Raw genomic sequence first — 16205 nt, 5'->3', positions numbered from 1 at the left:
GCATCTTTAATATTGTGGAAATAACTTAAACTGTGACGGCATGTTGCATTACCAGGGTACCTGCTCACTCACTGATGATGAAGCCAAAAAAGCTTCGAAACGATCGCCTGGGTGGTGGTATGCTCTGAAAATAAATAGCGGCAGTCTTTTCTAGTAGAAAGGCGTTATTCATTTGAAGTAATGCAATAATAGCTATCTCGTTGTGAAGGCAACCACAATATGAGATACAATTAAAACGATGCCATCTACGCTACATTCGTAGTTCAAATTTATGGGTTAACTATGGTGTATCTACACCGATATTATATAGTTAATATATATGCAGTATATAGAAGTGATTATTGTGTTCTGGTGCGGTGCATCATTCTGTTGCTCCTGCAGCCAACGCTGCAAATGCTGGGTGCTCTCATTCGTTCTTAGAGTTAGAGCATCGCTTCTCCAAGAACGAGTGTACTTTTACGTTAAACCTTACGCTATCTAATTCTGGGTATACGTTGTATCGTAACTATGGCGGCAAGTTAAAAATGATAAACTACGGACCCGAGGTATTACTTTCAAAATCGCGCTATCTAAATTCAAAATAAACCGCGGAGCTTGACTAGGTCTTATAGAAAATAATTTAATATAGCAATTAAGCCAATAAAACGGCGAAATATAATTAAAAACTTAGCGTTCACGGGAGCTGCAATAGTTGTCCAATACGTGGATTAGATATCCTTATCGATACTAAGTAATAACCTACAAAATCTCTAAGTTCAAATTAAGTATTGTTACTAGGAATATAAAGCACTTCTAGAAAATAAATTAATATGCCAATTTAAGTCAATAAAAAAGCGAAATTTTAAGAAAACTTAACCTAACTTAATTGCTTATAAAATAAAGTTAAAGCAATAAAAATTAGACGGAAGGCGAAACGTCACTCGTAGATTTTTTTTGTTTTAATCATCACAAAAGACACCGTCCCACATTTGGAGAAGGATCAGGCCCTAAATAGGAAATTTGTTTGGCTGCCCTCTCGGATAGTTCATTGGAAAGGGAATGACGTGTCTATTCCTGAAGAAGTTTCTAATGCACTAGCGGAATCATTTGCATAATCTCTAATTCTGCCTCTTCTGCATCCTCCTTCCAAAACATCAAAGCAGATGCAGAACGGTATAAAATAAACTTCTTCACGCACCGCTCCTTCCCGTACAACCCAACCTTTTACTTTAATTAGAACTTAAAGAATCATTAAATACATCTTCCAACAGTGCTGCAGGCTCAGATGGTGTTCATTACATTATGGTGAAGCACTTACTTAAAGTGGATTTGCGTATCTTCTTGATTTTCTATAATCGGATCATCTCTGAAAATGCCTATCATTCTTCCTGGAATCATTCTTTCATTATCGCCTTACCCAAACCAGGCAAAGATCCTTCCCTGGTTCAAAAATTTTCGAAAGGATGGTTCATACTAGGCTCACTTGGATCCTGGAGTTACAGAATCGCCTAACAAATCATCAGTATATGGCTTTCGGAAAACAGTTCAACCACAGATATGCGCATCAAAGCCGAATCTCATGTCCGCAATCCCTTTGTTATGAAACAACATCTATTCGTGGTCAACTTAGATCTTGAATAGGCATTTGACACTACCTGGCGTCATGGCATTATTATGGATCTTTACCATCTGGCGTTTAGGGGCCATCTGCCTGAAATAATTCAAGATTTCTTGCAATTGCTTTCTTTTCAAGTCCGATATAAAAATATATTCTCTGCATCTCATATGCAGGAAGGAGGAGTCCCCCCAACGATCGATACTTGGTTCAACACTTTGCAATCCGAGTTAGCAACATTACACGGGACATCCCAAAAACTATTGAAACTTACATTTATAGAGACGACTTTATCATTTCCTCTTAGTCTCAAAGTATAAATACCACCGAACGGCAGCTCCACCTTGCCATAACCAAAATGGAATCCTGGACTTCGCGGAACGATTATCGACTCTCAGAAAAGAAATGCACTGCCACTCGCTTCTGTAAGCGAGGGGCTCTCCGTCCGGATCCGAATTGCAAATATACAATACTCCAATCCCTCTTGTTACTACCGTTAGATTTCTTTGCCCGAAATTAGGCAGTAAACTAAATTTCCAAGCTCACATCAGTCATTTAAGAAACACTTGTCTAAAGTATTTGAATATGCTTCTATCAGTCTCTTCCATGTCATGGGGACTGATCGGTATACTCTACTTCATCTTTACAGAACTGTAATCCGTTAACACATACGTTATGGTTGTCTAGTATGACTCTGCCAGGAGAATTACTTTATAATGTCTAAATGTCATCCAGCACACTCTGAGGACTGCGTTTGGCGTTTTCAGGACTTTTCCAATCCAAAGTCTTTATATCGCAGCGCATGATTACATATTCGTAGAAAAACACACCCGCTCCACTATGCCGCTAAGATCCAGAGTGTTCCATCGCACCCCAGTTGGGAGTATCTTTATAATACTCGATGGGATTCCTTCTATGACAGTAAGCCAAATGAAAATAGACCTGCTTCAAAGAGGTTTTTCCGAGTTGAAATATCCATTTTAGTGATATTTTTCAGGACACAATTCCACCTTGAACGTATGTTTCCGCCTCTTACGATGTACCCCTCTTCCCTCTTTTTCAGTGGGGGAAGAATGTCATACCTCCCTGCAATATCCGTCAGTTGCACCTCAGTTCACAATACTCTGAACTCCCGTGCCTCTAAAATTTACATTGACGGATCGAAAACTGCCAGTACGGTAGGTGCTGCTGCTGCAGTTTTTCCTTCACTTCCTGTTACATCCTCAACCTTTAGCTTGCAGCGTCCTCATTGCTGAATTAGATGCCATCAAATTAGGACCTAGTAAAATTATCGAGCTTTCCATCTCACCTGCCACAATTTACGACTTCTTCAGTAGTCTTTGCCATGAGGAAGAATTTCTCATTTTCCCATCCTATCTTGAAATACATTTTCTGCTATTCTCGTGGAGCGTGTCCAATCAGTCAATCGGTTTTTGCTGCATCCCTAGCCATTCTAGCATTCAGGGAAAAGAAAGTGTTGACCTTGCCTCTAAACATCCTCAACCCGCTTTCTCACGACATCCTAAGGTTCCTTAAACCGACTATAAGCCTATCGTTCGCAAAGCATGCTACGACAACTGGTCACAGATTTGGGAAAGTGACATCAACAGTAAGCTTTAACAAATAAAAGAAAGATTTCTGGCTTCCAACAAAAAAGACAAGAGGAAGTGGTATTGGCAAGAATTGGACACTCATATCTATTTGTTATTGGGAGAAAACCCACCTCCAGTGCTCATCCTGTAACAGCAACTTACGGTTCGTCATTTTTTGGTTGATTGTCTTTTTACGTTGAACCATCCGCTCAAAACACTTTTCAGCGTTGAACTTCCCACTTAATTTATCTCACTTCTTAGGAAATGAAGCAAACACGGAAGAGCTTTTCGTGTACTTAAAACGTACTGGCCTATACAGCGGCATATAGTTTAACCTCTCTAACGATATGCTTCATCAACTCGCTGCGTCCGTCATGCACCGCTGGCATCGATAAAGTCCCGCATTTCATCGAAAAGTGCCTCAGTCCATATATCCTTGATCCTCTGCTCTACTTGTTCAACTCCATCCTCTCTCATAGAGTGTTTCCTGCATCCTGGAGCAAATACAGTCTTGCCCCACTACCTAAAGTTCAACTACCAAGCCAGCCGAAGCACTATAGACCGATTTCCACTGCATCCACGCTCCTAAAGCTACTGGAAAAAGTCCTTCTTCCGCATATAACACGCCATCTTCTTCCACAATCATCAAAACAACTCCATTATGTTCTCCCTAATAGATCAACTGTCTCCAACTTTCTGGCAGTCCAAACGGAAAGTTTAAATGCATTTGAGGCCAAATCAGAAATGGCGGTTGTTTATGCCGATATTGAAGCTGCTCTTGATAGCCTCAACATCTCAGCCCTTCTGAATCTCCTAACCAATTTCTTTCGGATCAAAGGTGACGTTTTCGCTTTTCTGCACTCGCTCCTCTGGAATAAAACAGTGTACCTCACTCATCGCAACCTCTCCTATACCCGATCCATCAATGCTGGTGTGCCGCAAGGTGGCGTTTTATCGGGGTTACTTTTTACCGCCCTCCTTATTCCGTTTGTGTGTAACAGAGATGATGTCATTACCTACGCCGACGATATAAAGTTCCTAACGGAAATACCACCATCAGCCGACAGGGGAGTGATCACATCGGAAATCTGTAATAAGATCACAGCTTTCTCTAGCCATCTCAACCATTTCGGTCTCAAACTGAACCCCCAAAAATCCGTTATTATGGTTTTTTCTCTGAAGAAGTGTCCACATCCATACAACCCTCACTGCAGGGTGCAGTTATTCCAAGTGTTACTAAACACAAAGATCTCGGTGTAACCTTCGACCCAAACCTTAGGTTCAACTGTCACATCGAATGTGTTCTACGCAAGATCAACCGAATGCGCTGGATTGCCCGTCAACATCTTCTTCATAACACAGACGCAAGAACCACAATCAGATATGTGGAAACCATTGTGTATCCTACCTTTCTGTATGCCTCTGAAATATGGGCATCCGCAGTCCTTTCTCTCATGAAGCCCATCTTCGCCAGTGAATACTGGATATTGAAGTGGGCAACCCACAAACATCGACTCCCCCCTCAGCAGAGGACCACCAGCATGGCCGACCAACTCCAAATCCCGCGGCTGCCTCAAATAATCAGCATGAGGAGAACTGTGACCACAGTCAAACTGCTGGTTGGCAAAATCAACTCCCCTGACTTCTCGGATATATGCCAGTGGCATGTTCCACTTCCGTCCTTACGAGCCACCCCTCTTCTTCAGCTACAACGGAACAGGCTGAAGATCAGTGACAGATTCCTACCTGGACAAGTACTTCCTACAGTACAAGCCCTGCTAATGATCGGAGTTGACCTCCAGAAATTCGCTTCTGATCGCAATTACAGGCGCTCGTTGGCCGAACTTGTTCCGCTTTTGTTTGGCCACTGATGTCGACTGTTACTGATATCTCCACTTGCTATCTGCTATGAGGCGCAGAACGGCATGTCGCAGGCAAATCGACGAACTGTCTCACAAGAAAATGCAATACCGAACATCAATTTGTGAAATATTCTGACTTGTGTGAATATGCTTAAATATGTGCTTTGTACATATGAACGTGTACACGTGTACATACCTTGGTGTACTGTCTGCCTCACAACTATGTACATACTCATATCTATTGAATGGCTAATGCTACGTTTTTAATTGTTATGTAATCTTTTATACTGTACAAATTTTTATACTGTACATATTTTTATATTTCTATATCATTGTCAAGCCCCTGGCTGTGGCGGGCACATTATTGTATCTTTAGGGTACAATAAAGATTTTCTTCTTCTTCTTGCGAATAACTTATGAGCGCATAATTTTGCCTCAGTAGCCCTTGTGTCGTTAACCCCAACATACATATGTGAAGAATTGTTTCTCTTTTGTTCTGGGGGAGGGGGGGGTGACACGCCAGCAGAGTTAGGCATTTTCCGAATTTTCGACACGCCAAGCCTAAAAGGTTCGGAAAGAAACAAAGGACAAATACGATGTTCCACAAAATGACAGCCAAACTCCAGGAAGTTGTTAATTAGATGCTTTCGGGTGAAAAAAAAAAAAATGATGCGCTGAACACAACTTAGAACCATCCGCATCGAGCACTTTCAGTCACACGGATGGTTGTTGCTGAAGAGTCAAGTAAAGGACCTTTGCGAAGAATCGCGGACGTTGCTACTCCTACATTTATATGCACGGAGAAATGTTCGGTAATGAATTTAGAGAATAGTACGTAGGTTCCTGAAACATGACACTCCCCTCGCAATCAGTATTTATCACGAAGTTTTCTTACATAAAGCGCCGCTTAAATTTTGTCATTTCCATTTTTCGGTTGTCTTTGTAGCGATGCAGTTTTAAAGCGGAACATTTGCTCACGTGCTCTTTTTATATCTTTCAGCCACTATAGCTCTTATCGGAACTGCACGGTATTGCACACGGTGAAAGAACTCTGTGGAGAGGATTCTGAGCGCTACTTCTCGGAATTGTTGGACAATTCGCTGACGGATGATCAAAAAAGGGCGTGCGCTACCTCCGACAGCGCTTGCGATGAGGGAAACCTGTACATCGACAACAAGGTCACGACCTCCGAGGCTTCTTCCGATTTAAAAAACGGATGTTCGAGTAATTTTCACTTATTTCCAACACTGCCCCTTGTGCTCTTCTTGTTCTACAAGGCTGCTCTCTCAGAGATCTCCAGAACAGGATAAAAAGTGAAGAACCGGACCAGATGTGAACTGGTGAAGTCGATATGAAACTGTTTACTTTTTGTATTGTACCTGTTTTTGAAATATGATAAAATGCAAATTTGTAAAGCGAATGGAATTTGGATTTAAATATTCGAAAATGTTGTGATCAGCTTCTCACTGAGGAGCTGCTCTTGAAACTGTTCCTGTTCTAACTCCGTATATGCTCTCCAAACAGATCACCCGCACCTCTCCTTCAAATTTGGTACGTTTAGTTTCGTAAATAAGTGGAGAACGAGGTACAGTTCATTCTGCTAAAACCCTTATCTAAATAATGAAGTACACGAAGGCGACCACCCTTTAAAATAAACAGCAATATTAAGAGTTCACAAAGAACAGGACGAGAATTTAAATTTTAATGTTCTGTATCACGATCTAGGAGCCGCTCCTTACATAAACGCATTTCGGGTGAGGGAAGTGCATAGGATGATAGGTTTAATTTCCTTTTTTTTTATTAATTATTATTATTTATTTTTTTTTGTTTTTTGTTTTTATCATTGTTTTGTTCGGATTTTTTTTTTTTTTTTTTTTTTTTTGGCTGGTGCAGCATAAGACATAGGCTTTCTTGCACCGTGCGGCCATTACTAATACTAATACTAATTATGCAATAAAGGCAGCAAAATTAAACGAAAATATAATTCCGGACTTCAGCAAACACTTTCCCCTTGAATTATTTATTTTGCCACGTATTGCCTGTATGTGGAAACAGTAATTCCTTCAGCAAACGCTTCTATTTTTCTTTCTCTTGAGGAAAGTTCTAATAAGGAAAATTCTGTGCCTCGAAGGCACACGAACCACACAAGTAACGGGTTCTCGTCATGGCACGTAAACCTTGTTGACTCACTGCTAGAGTGGTGTTATTGTCGGATATCCCATTATTGGTTTGTCGATTTGTGCAATTGCTTATAGTTTGCATCATCCAAAGTCGACCGTCGGCGATGTTATCGTGGAAGGGTGATGACTCAACAACAGTCCAGCGGCGCGCAGGAAAACTTCTGAAGCTCGTACCACCCGACCAGTTAGGATTCCGTTACGACATCCTCTCTAATCACCCTTACAAAACATCAACTACGAATTTAAGGCGTTGGGAGGTACGGAGTTTGAAATCTGTACGAACACCATGCGAAGCTCCATGACCTCGGTTTTCATGAGGAACAAAGAAGCATAAGCCAAACATTATAGACCACAATCAGTGGTCTCGCCCTATACGATGCAACGAACACCGTATTTAGAACCAATTTCCACTACCCTGTGGATGGGCGAATCTCGCTAATTCCTTCTCCGATCAGATGGGCTGGTAAGAGCGCAGAGTTCCTGGAGATCGTCTGCTGCCGGAGTGCATTGTGTCAACAACGAAGTTCGGCGGAGGTGGGGTGCGACTATTTCATGTGGTATGGCCTAAGACCTTTGTCGGTTGTGCGGGGACTATAAATACTGACACCGACCGTATCGCATTGCCGATGCTGTTTCACAGGTTCATTCGCATGAATGAAGACATCATAGTACTGTATAGACATCATAGTACAACTCCTCTGACCGTTTGGTCGTCCCGGAGTATAAACAGAAAATTTATTTATTTATTTATATTCAGCTAATTTCACCGTTTTCCCGTCATTCTCGAAATATGGCCCTCGTGGGAACCAGCAGTTGGTAGAATCGCCATTCTTTCCACACCGGATGGAAAAGATCAGAATTTAAGTCCCGTCGATGACTTTAGGAATTTTTATGGGTCTTTTTCACACTGTGGCTGAGTTATTCTGTCCCTGGCGAGGGTAGGTAACATGCTTTTTTTCTCCCGGAAACTCGGGTTTTTCGTCCAGCAAACAGTAAATCGAAAACAGAACACACGCAATTTACAGACGACATATGGCCTTAGCCACTGATGCTCCTTAAACCCTAGTACTACATACATCTCAAAATTTGAGTACCATACAAAGACAGCGCTATTTGGCGAATAATAAATTAAAATATTGGACTCTGAAAAATGGACACCGAATATCTGAGGAAAAATCTACTGCCATTCATTTCTGCGAATGGCGGTCACTAAACCCTGACCCAGAACTTCGATTAAAGAATAATCTGCTCGCAGTTTTTGTGTATATAAATAATAATAATAAGATTCTTTATTTGCTGCAAAGACACAAACCAACAAGACACACTTTCCTACTCCAAAGTCGCAACTCTCCCTTCTCTGTGAGGCAAAGCCTAGAAAACCTTCGTCTGCAAAACTTCACCTGAAGGCGCCTCCGTAGCCAGGTGGGAAGGAGCAGCAGTGCGTAGGACACGCTTCTTGATTAGACCGGGGTTCGAGCCCGTCACCACGAAATACGGAGGATGCGGAAAGGTCAAGGGAATGACCTTAGTTGCTAATGCTCCTAAAAACCAAATAAACTAACTAACTAACTAACTTCAGCTGAAAAGCGAGTGCATAAATGGAAATTGCACTTTGAGTGATATCTGTCAGCACACTTTACTTGCCGATCCTCCAGGGAGGCTCTCACTGCGACGAGTGGTTCGAGCAATGGGGTGAGGATAGTTTGTCAGCCTACGGTTCCAACAACTGCACTCTCTATACTTACGAAATTCGCATAAATATACAGCGCGCGAGATGACGGGAAATCTGTATGGAGGAAGGACGGCGCTGAAATAGTACTCTGCGAAGGAAACAAAAAACGGCGACAATAGATTTTTTACCTTCTGTCGCAGATGCCATTCCACTACCCCTGGAATTAGCACACTGAGGGTTGGTCGGTGTGCAGTTCTTCCGTTAGTAGCCTTGATAAAAGAAATGCAAATGCGCAGTCTTTCCTTATGGCTTGCCATAATTTATATAAATTCCATGAGCGCACTATCAGCTGTTGGAAATAATCTGTCCTCTTCTCACCGGAGTCGATGTCGCCAACAACGCTGTTCAAAACGCAGAAGAAATGACAGTCTGCTGGATCCCGGAACACTGGTGTTTGGGCATATGAAAAAGCAGACCACACAGCTAAACGAACTGACTATTCAACGTTGTCTTCCCTACGTGGATTTTAAGAGCATAATCCGTGGTCTTAACTAGACACACACACACATATATATATATATATATATATCCATTTTACACGATATATATATCTATATATCGTGTAAAATCCAGCTCCCTCTCAAACATCGTAATTGACCGTTACCAGAATATCAAGTCTTTCACTTTTCAGACTATTTCAACCGTCCAGGGCCCTCCAACACTGCATCATCTTCCTAGGAAATACAAATTTCTCAGGACTTCTATTCTCTCTTAAACGGATAAAACGTTTACCTGAATTTAATTGCCATTGTTGAACTACTGATGCCAGCAGTCTGCATTTAAGGAAGATTCTCTGATAGTTTACTGCTGATGAGCAATCTTATCTACTATTAACATTCGGTCACCTACACAAGCACCACGTGTCAGGCATAACTGTTAATATGATCTTAGACCCTCGAGGAGCGAGTATTACGATTATAAACGCAAGATGCAGTGACGGGCGTGGTTAAACTCTTAGTGTGGAATGATAATAGGGTGCCGCATAAACAATGGTATGCACACGTGATAGTTCAATGGCATTGGCGATATGATCAGAAGGGAAACGGACTGGCGCTGAAAATACCACAAAGTTGAAGCTAACGGAATGCGACAGGAGAGCCCTGAAAGAATTGTCTGCTAGGAAGCAGATCGACGTCATCGCAGCACACAGTCCCTCAGTGAGGTGATTGAAACACATGTCAGTACCAGTATAGTGCGAGGGACGTTGCATGATGTGGGTTATCGCAGTTTTGTCACCGTCCACAATCCACTGTCACTTCTACTACTGCCAGATGCCTACATTACGCCCCGGGTGCCAAGCGATTGTGATCGAGTTACCATGTGTCATCAAATGGCTTGGTTCTGTACATCATAGTGCCTTACGAATTTCCTTAAGGGGAATTGGGAACATCGCCTGTAGAAAGCTTATATGCGAAGGCCCATGAGGCTTCACTATATCTCCGGAGACAAATGCTACTATTGAACCATGCTATTAAAACCCGAAGTCTTCCTCATTATCCTACTTGGCAGCATCTCTTCAATCCACAGTGGGAGTACCTCTACCGCAATAAACCCGCAGTAAATAAACCAGCTAGAATACGACTAAAAGAACTAGTTTCAAAATGGGGTCTAAGCTTTGAAAACGTATATAAAGATAATAGCATAACTATTCCACCATGACACACTTTGACGTCTAACAGTGACACTTATTTTGAACTGCGGGGAAAATGCACTCTGGCAAATGTCAACATAAAACAGATTCATGCAGGCCACTCATCACAGTTCTCTTAGACGGCTCTAAAACAGATACCCAAGTGGGTGCTGCAGTGGTCTTTCCACACACTGTCATCTCACAGCAACTCCCAAATGAATGCAGTAGCTGTCCTGCTGAGCTATTCGCCATTCTAATAAGATATATTTGTATATATGAATGTACACCCCCTGGTTAATAGCTGTAAGCCGGGTGTCTCTTAGGAGAAAATAAAGATAATAATAATAATAGCCTTAAAATTCATTGCATCCTCTCCTCTTCTGAAACATTTCATATACTGTACACAGATTCATTAAGTGCAATGCTCTCCAACGAGAGCAGACTCGATCACATCCCATCCTTCACCAGATAAAAGCTCATCTTGTGAAGCTCAAAAGCAAAAGAAGGCAAGTAAATTTCTGTTGGATTCCAGGACATGCAGGCAATGATGATAATGAAATGCTGATCGAGCAGCAAAGAATCCTACAAATGCAAACCTAAGGCTTTACAAAATTCAACATTCCGATTACAGACCTATCATCAAACAGATTCCCAACACTCAGTGGTCACAAATCTCGGCAAAATGAACCAAATAATAAACGTTTTCAAATAAATCATGAACTTCAGCCATGGAATTCGAGTCTCCGTGAGAATCGGCACGAAGAAGTCATTCTAACAAGACTGCGCATTGGACACTCACATCTCACAGCTTGTACTTGCTCACGAAAGCTAATCCTCCAGAATGTCTTCACTCTTCCCATTAAGGGTCCTGCGGCCAAAAGCCAAACCACAACACAGCTGAACATAATACTTCTCATGTACAACACACAATTCTTTTGGCGCAGTTGTGGGAAACCACCGGTGGCGCCTTCTCCCCAGACACTAATGTACACTATGCAAAACATTTCCTTGTAGAATGTCCACAATACCACATGGCGCGACAGTCAGCCTTCCATATCCCTACAAATATTCAGGATTCCCTGACTTTATCACAAATCCTAGGCGATAACTCCAACGTTGAAAATACATTTACTTATTTGAAACTAAGAGGATATTTTAGCCAGATATAAACCATAATTAAGAAACGTCGACATTGTCACATAATACTAATAGATATGCGCAATCTGGCTAAAGTTGCTTTTGAGCCAAAAGAAAAATCCAACAACAACAACAACAACGCCTACTTCAGCTTTGGTGTAATGTTCATGATTATAATGAAAGATGAGACAGAGCTCGGCATGAAAAAGATGTGTCTGATCACTGTTAATTTACTCTCTCTCTCTCTCTCTCTCTTGTAAAACTATGCCCTTCGTAATGCATGTGCCAGTTAATGAAAAATATACCCGAACTGAAGATTACTTCAGAATTAAAAGTTAGTGTTACTTATATAAAATTAATATAATGTCAATTTTTCATACTTTTTCAACTGTGAAAATTGTGCCTTTATTCTGAGATGGTTCCAATTAATTTACTGCGTTCTCTGGTGAGCGATAAAGATTATTTATTTTATTAGACCAGTAGAAAAATGTTCATTAGAGTTCTTCGGTCTGGATGGTAGCAGAGCCTGTGCTTTTTTTCCCACAGTGTGGGAAGAAACCGTAGTGGAAGAAGAGAATTCATCACATCGATCAGACACGGAATCAGTCGAATGCTGGGCATTAATAAAAACCGGTGATCAAACCGATTTTTAGGAACACTTGGGTCGTAGCAGATTAGTGTTAAATAAAATTTATTGTAAAAAGAAATAATTCTGAATGCGCAATCATTTTCTTTTCTCTTATTTTAATAAAAATGTTTTGAAATTCATTGCAGTAAAATTCACCACTTTCATCCGCCCAGTCCAGCGTTTAGTTAAATAATACATAAGATAACTGATACATTCCTCTTTCTTTCTTTTCTATGCCTGCTCGTAACCTACTAACAGTCCCTATTTGTCACTACAGCTACAATGAATATGAAATAAAGTAAACCCTCGGTCGTAGTCTCCGCGTGAACCACAGAGCCGATAAAATCCACCCAAGTACTTTATACTGAAGGGGGAGAAACTGCAATTTCTCTTTCGACGAGCTCGGGTCTCTTGACGGAGATTTTGAATGGCAACGTGCGCAGTCGTTTCGTATTAAAAGGACACTTTTCATATTTCGCAACACGCGGAATGCCTGGAAGTGAGGTTCCAGTAGGCAGTACAAGAGGCGTGTCTACAGTAGGCAGTATAAGAGTTGGAATGTCTAGAATTTTAGATCCTGCTAGGTCTCCGATCGCTGGGGACACTTTGATAACTACGCTTCCTTCTGACGATATCATTGTGCCTGGGAGATCATACTGAGGAACAGTTCCGCTGGGATATCTTCTCCGTACTTCCAATAGATTAGGAACTTCAGTTAAGATATTATCCAGGTCTTGGCCTTTTCCTGGAATTAAGACTCCTTGAACACTCACTTTTGGCCAAGAAACTGGAGATACCCCAAAGCCAGGAACCAGGACGACGAGTTTGCCTCCTTCTTTCCTCGCTAATATTTTTTTAAGTTTTAGATCCCTGTTAAAAACTCTCGTTAGTCCACCATCTACAAGGTCATCTTTATTAACGTGGGTGGCTGGCACGACTAATAAAGTCGACGAGCTTTCAAGTGTACGAACAGGATGTTTGAAATTCGGTAACACAATGAGAGGAATGGAAATATTTTTAACTTTCAAAATGCCAATCAAAAGTTCATTTTCTGTTCCTATTCCAGGCAAACCACCAAAAGGAAATCCGGCTGTAGGAATCCCTATTTCGGGAAACAGCAGTCCTGGGGATTTATACGATTCAGAAAGATCTATTCCCGTTATGTTGATTTCCGGAATTTCGATAGACGGGTTATCTGTATCTGGAAGATATAGGACACTTCCATTTGGCAAAACTCCCACAGGTAATCCAAACGAACCGGCGGGAGTTTCGTGAGAAATCTCCACCGGCTTGTTTTTTATTGAATTCAAATGTGCGCCTGTCGACTCTAAGGACGAGGAACCCTCGAAACTTGGTATTAGGAGCACACTTCCATTTGGAAAGATGCCAATTGGCGTGCCTTTAATTACCGTTTTCGTGTGTCCTTCTAGGATAACTTGAACCGGAGTTGCCATTGCGGGCACAGCCGGGAACGTGATTTCTGAAGGAAGAGAAAAAGATGAAATACCTATTTTCGTCACTCCTGTCTTGAACTTTTCTCGTGGAATGGCCAAAACTGTGCCATTTGGAAAGAGTACAGATAGTGAATTGGAGGTCGTGTTTCCGGAAGAACGTGCAATAACTCCGACTCCAACGTCAGGAATACTTTTTACGTCTGCTTTATCTGGAAATTCTTCTCCCGGTGACTTTAAAATTGGAATCTTCAGTATCGTTCCGTTTGAACAAATACAGATCAGAGATTTCCTGGAAGGAAATCCAAACACCTTTCCTTCAGGTAAAAATCCCGTTATCGGCCACAATCTAGGAATAATAAAGATTGTATCTGCAGGTAATTTTGAACTCCAAGTCTCACTTTCAGGAAGTCCCAAAAAATTGCCATCAGGAAGAACCATTAAAGGACTTTCGATAGGGGTACTGCGTTGCTCAGATGTTTTTAGTGGTTTGATTCCACGAATAATTATGGATTTTCCACGGAGGCAAATTGTAAATGGAGAATCAAAGCCAGAAACTGTCAATACTGTGCCCGCTGGAAATGTGCCTGCTTGTTCTATTTCCTTCGGGGAAAATATTTCTTCTTCGCTAAATGGGCTTTTATTAAGACCTGGTACGTGAAGTAAAGCGTCTGTGTGTACAAACCGAAAAGGAAAATTCATTTCGGGCAAGATGTTTATTGTCCTATCTGGAGACAATGCAACTGGAACTCCAATTTCTGGGATTAGCATAAATGTGCGATTTACTGTGACACGGGTCTCTTCTGACGGTGATATGATTGGTATGCTCGGAGAAGAAAAGGTAATCTGACTATTTCCTAGACCTACAAAAGCGATCAGACTTCTATTCGGAAAAACTGCAACAGGAACTCCCGTGCTTGGGAAAAGGATGTAATTTTCGTAAGGCAGTTTTATTTCAACAGACTCTGGATCCAACTTCATTGTAGAATAGATTTTAGCCGGTTCCGCCAATAAGCTTCTGTCGGGCAGCACTTTCACACTTGTGCCTATTCCAGGAACACGGGAAAGAATCCCCCCGTGAACAAAATTTTCTCCAGCTTCTAGTTTTTTTTTCTCTTTAGGAACCATGGATGGAACAATAGTTTCCACGTCTATTCTGGACTCTTCAGCAGCGAATGATGACGGACTGACGGGTGTTGTCATTGTTACGCCATCGGCAGTGGGAGGCTCACGCAGTATTATTATTTCGTCTTTAAGAATCAAAACGTATATTGTAGTTCCGGGAAAGAATTCGAGGGAGTCATTCGGAAATATTCCAAAAGGTGATCCGCCACCAGTAAACACAAGCAGCGTATTTTCTGGAAGGTGACGAAGGGGTTTCCCCAAATCTCTAAGAGATGTAAATCGAGATGAAGCAATCAAAGACGGCTTTGGAACACTCGGATCTGGAAATATAATTAATGTTCCATTTGAGTGAATTCCAATCGGGCACAGTTCTGCACCAAATACGAGTACGCTTGAATTGGGAAACAGTAAAATCGGTAACCCCAATCCCGGAAAAACGAGTAAGCTGCTACGAGGTAGCTTACATCTCGGAGATTCGATATCAGTGAAGAGGGACAAGCGGTTTTCTTCTGGAAAAAGAATTGATGAGCCATCTTTCAGAAAAATAAGTACGCTTCCGTCTGGATGCACAACTGCAGGAACTCCTGGAGTTGGGAATACGAACGCGGTTTCCTTTGGAAGAATCCCCGTGACACCCTGCATACCTGGGATTACAGGATGAGTGAAACTTTGGCGTTTTTGCAATGAAGGGAATCCGTACAGGCGCTCTTCGAGTAGAGCAACCACGGGCATCGCTGTACCACAGAGCAAAATAAAGGAGCCCTGAGGGATTTCGGCGATAGGAGTACCCTGATCAGTTATTGTTTTTAGGCTGTCTTGTATCTGTGTGGAAATTCTGGCTTTCCGGAAAACTGAAACCTTGCCGCTTGGTCGAATTATAAGCGAATCTCCCGCACACGGAGTAAGTATCAGCACCTGTTGTGAATCTATTACTGTTGCAGACCCGAGGGGTACAACACTCAGAAACGTGGCATTAATCGGAACAGTCACTGGTGGTGCAAATATTCGATCAACGATGATTTCTACTGAAGATGCAACGGGATCAATTATCGCTTCTCCATATGACGGTATCGGTCCGGGAGTTACTGCAGCAGGAGATTCAGAAATTTCTGGGCTTAGAGTTGTCTCATGCTGATAAACATATGGGTGAGTAGTTTCTATTTTAATAGGAGGCTCTGTTTCTTTTTTCAGTGGTGTTCCCTTTGTTATTGGAGAAAAATTTAAAGCGTCAGGGTACATATCACTAACATTTACAGGAGGATCTGCTTCTTTTT

General features: G+C 41.7%; 1 protein-coding gene across 4 annotated transcripts in view; it reads left to right on the top strand.

The window, feature by feature from the left end:
- The window catches only part of LOC150078591 (uncharacterized), a 202949-nt gene extending 196481 nt beyond the window's left edge, over nt 1-6468 (top strand). For all 4 annotated transcript variants that reach the window (XM_090384287.1, XM_090384288.1, XM_090384286.1 and 1 more), the window contains one exon: nt 6049-6468. In XM_090384287.1, coding sequence (XP_090240413.1) covers nt 6049-6358 — 310 coding nt within the window. In that variant the 3' untranslated portion in view covers nt 6359-6468. The remainder of the gene's footprint in view (nt 1-6048) is intronic.
- The last annotated feature ends 9737 nt before the right edge of the window (nt 6469-16205 follow it).

The sequence above is a fragment of the Mastigoproctus giganteus genome, chromosome 11 (assembly GCF_048544385.1).
Source record: "Mastigoproctus giganteus isolate SK-2022 chromosome 11, ASM4854438v1, whole genome shotgun sequence".
NCBI lineage: Eukaryota > Metazoa > Arthropoda > Arachnida > Uropygi > Thelyphonidae > Mastigoproctus > Mastigoproctus giganteus.
The sequence above is the reverse complement of the archived record's forward strand: the minus strand, read 5'-3'. Positions and strand labels throughout refer to the sequence as shown.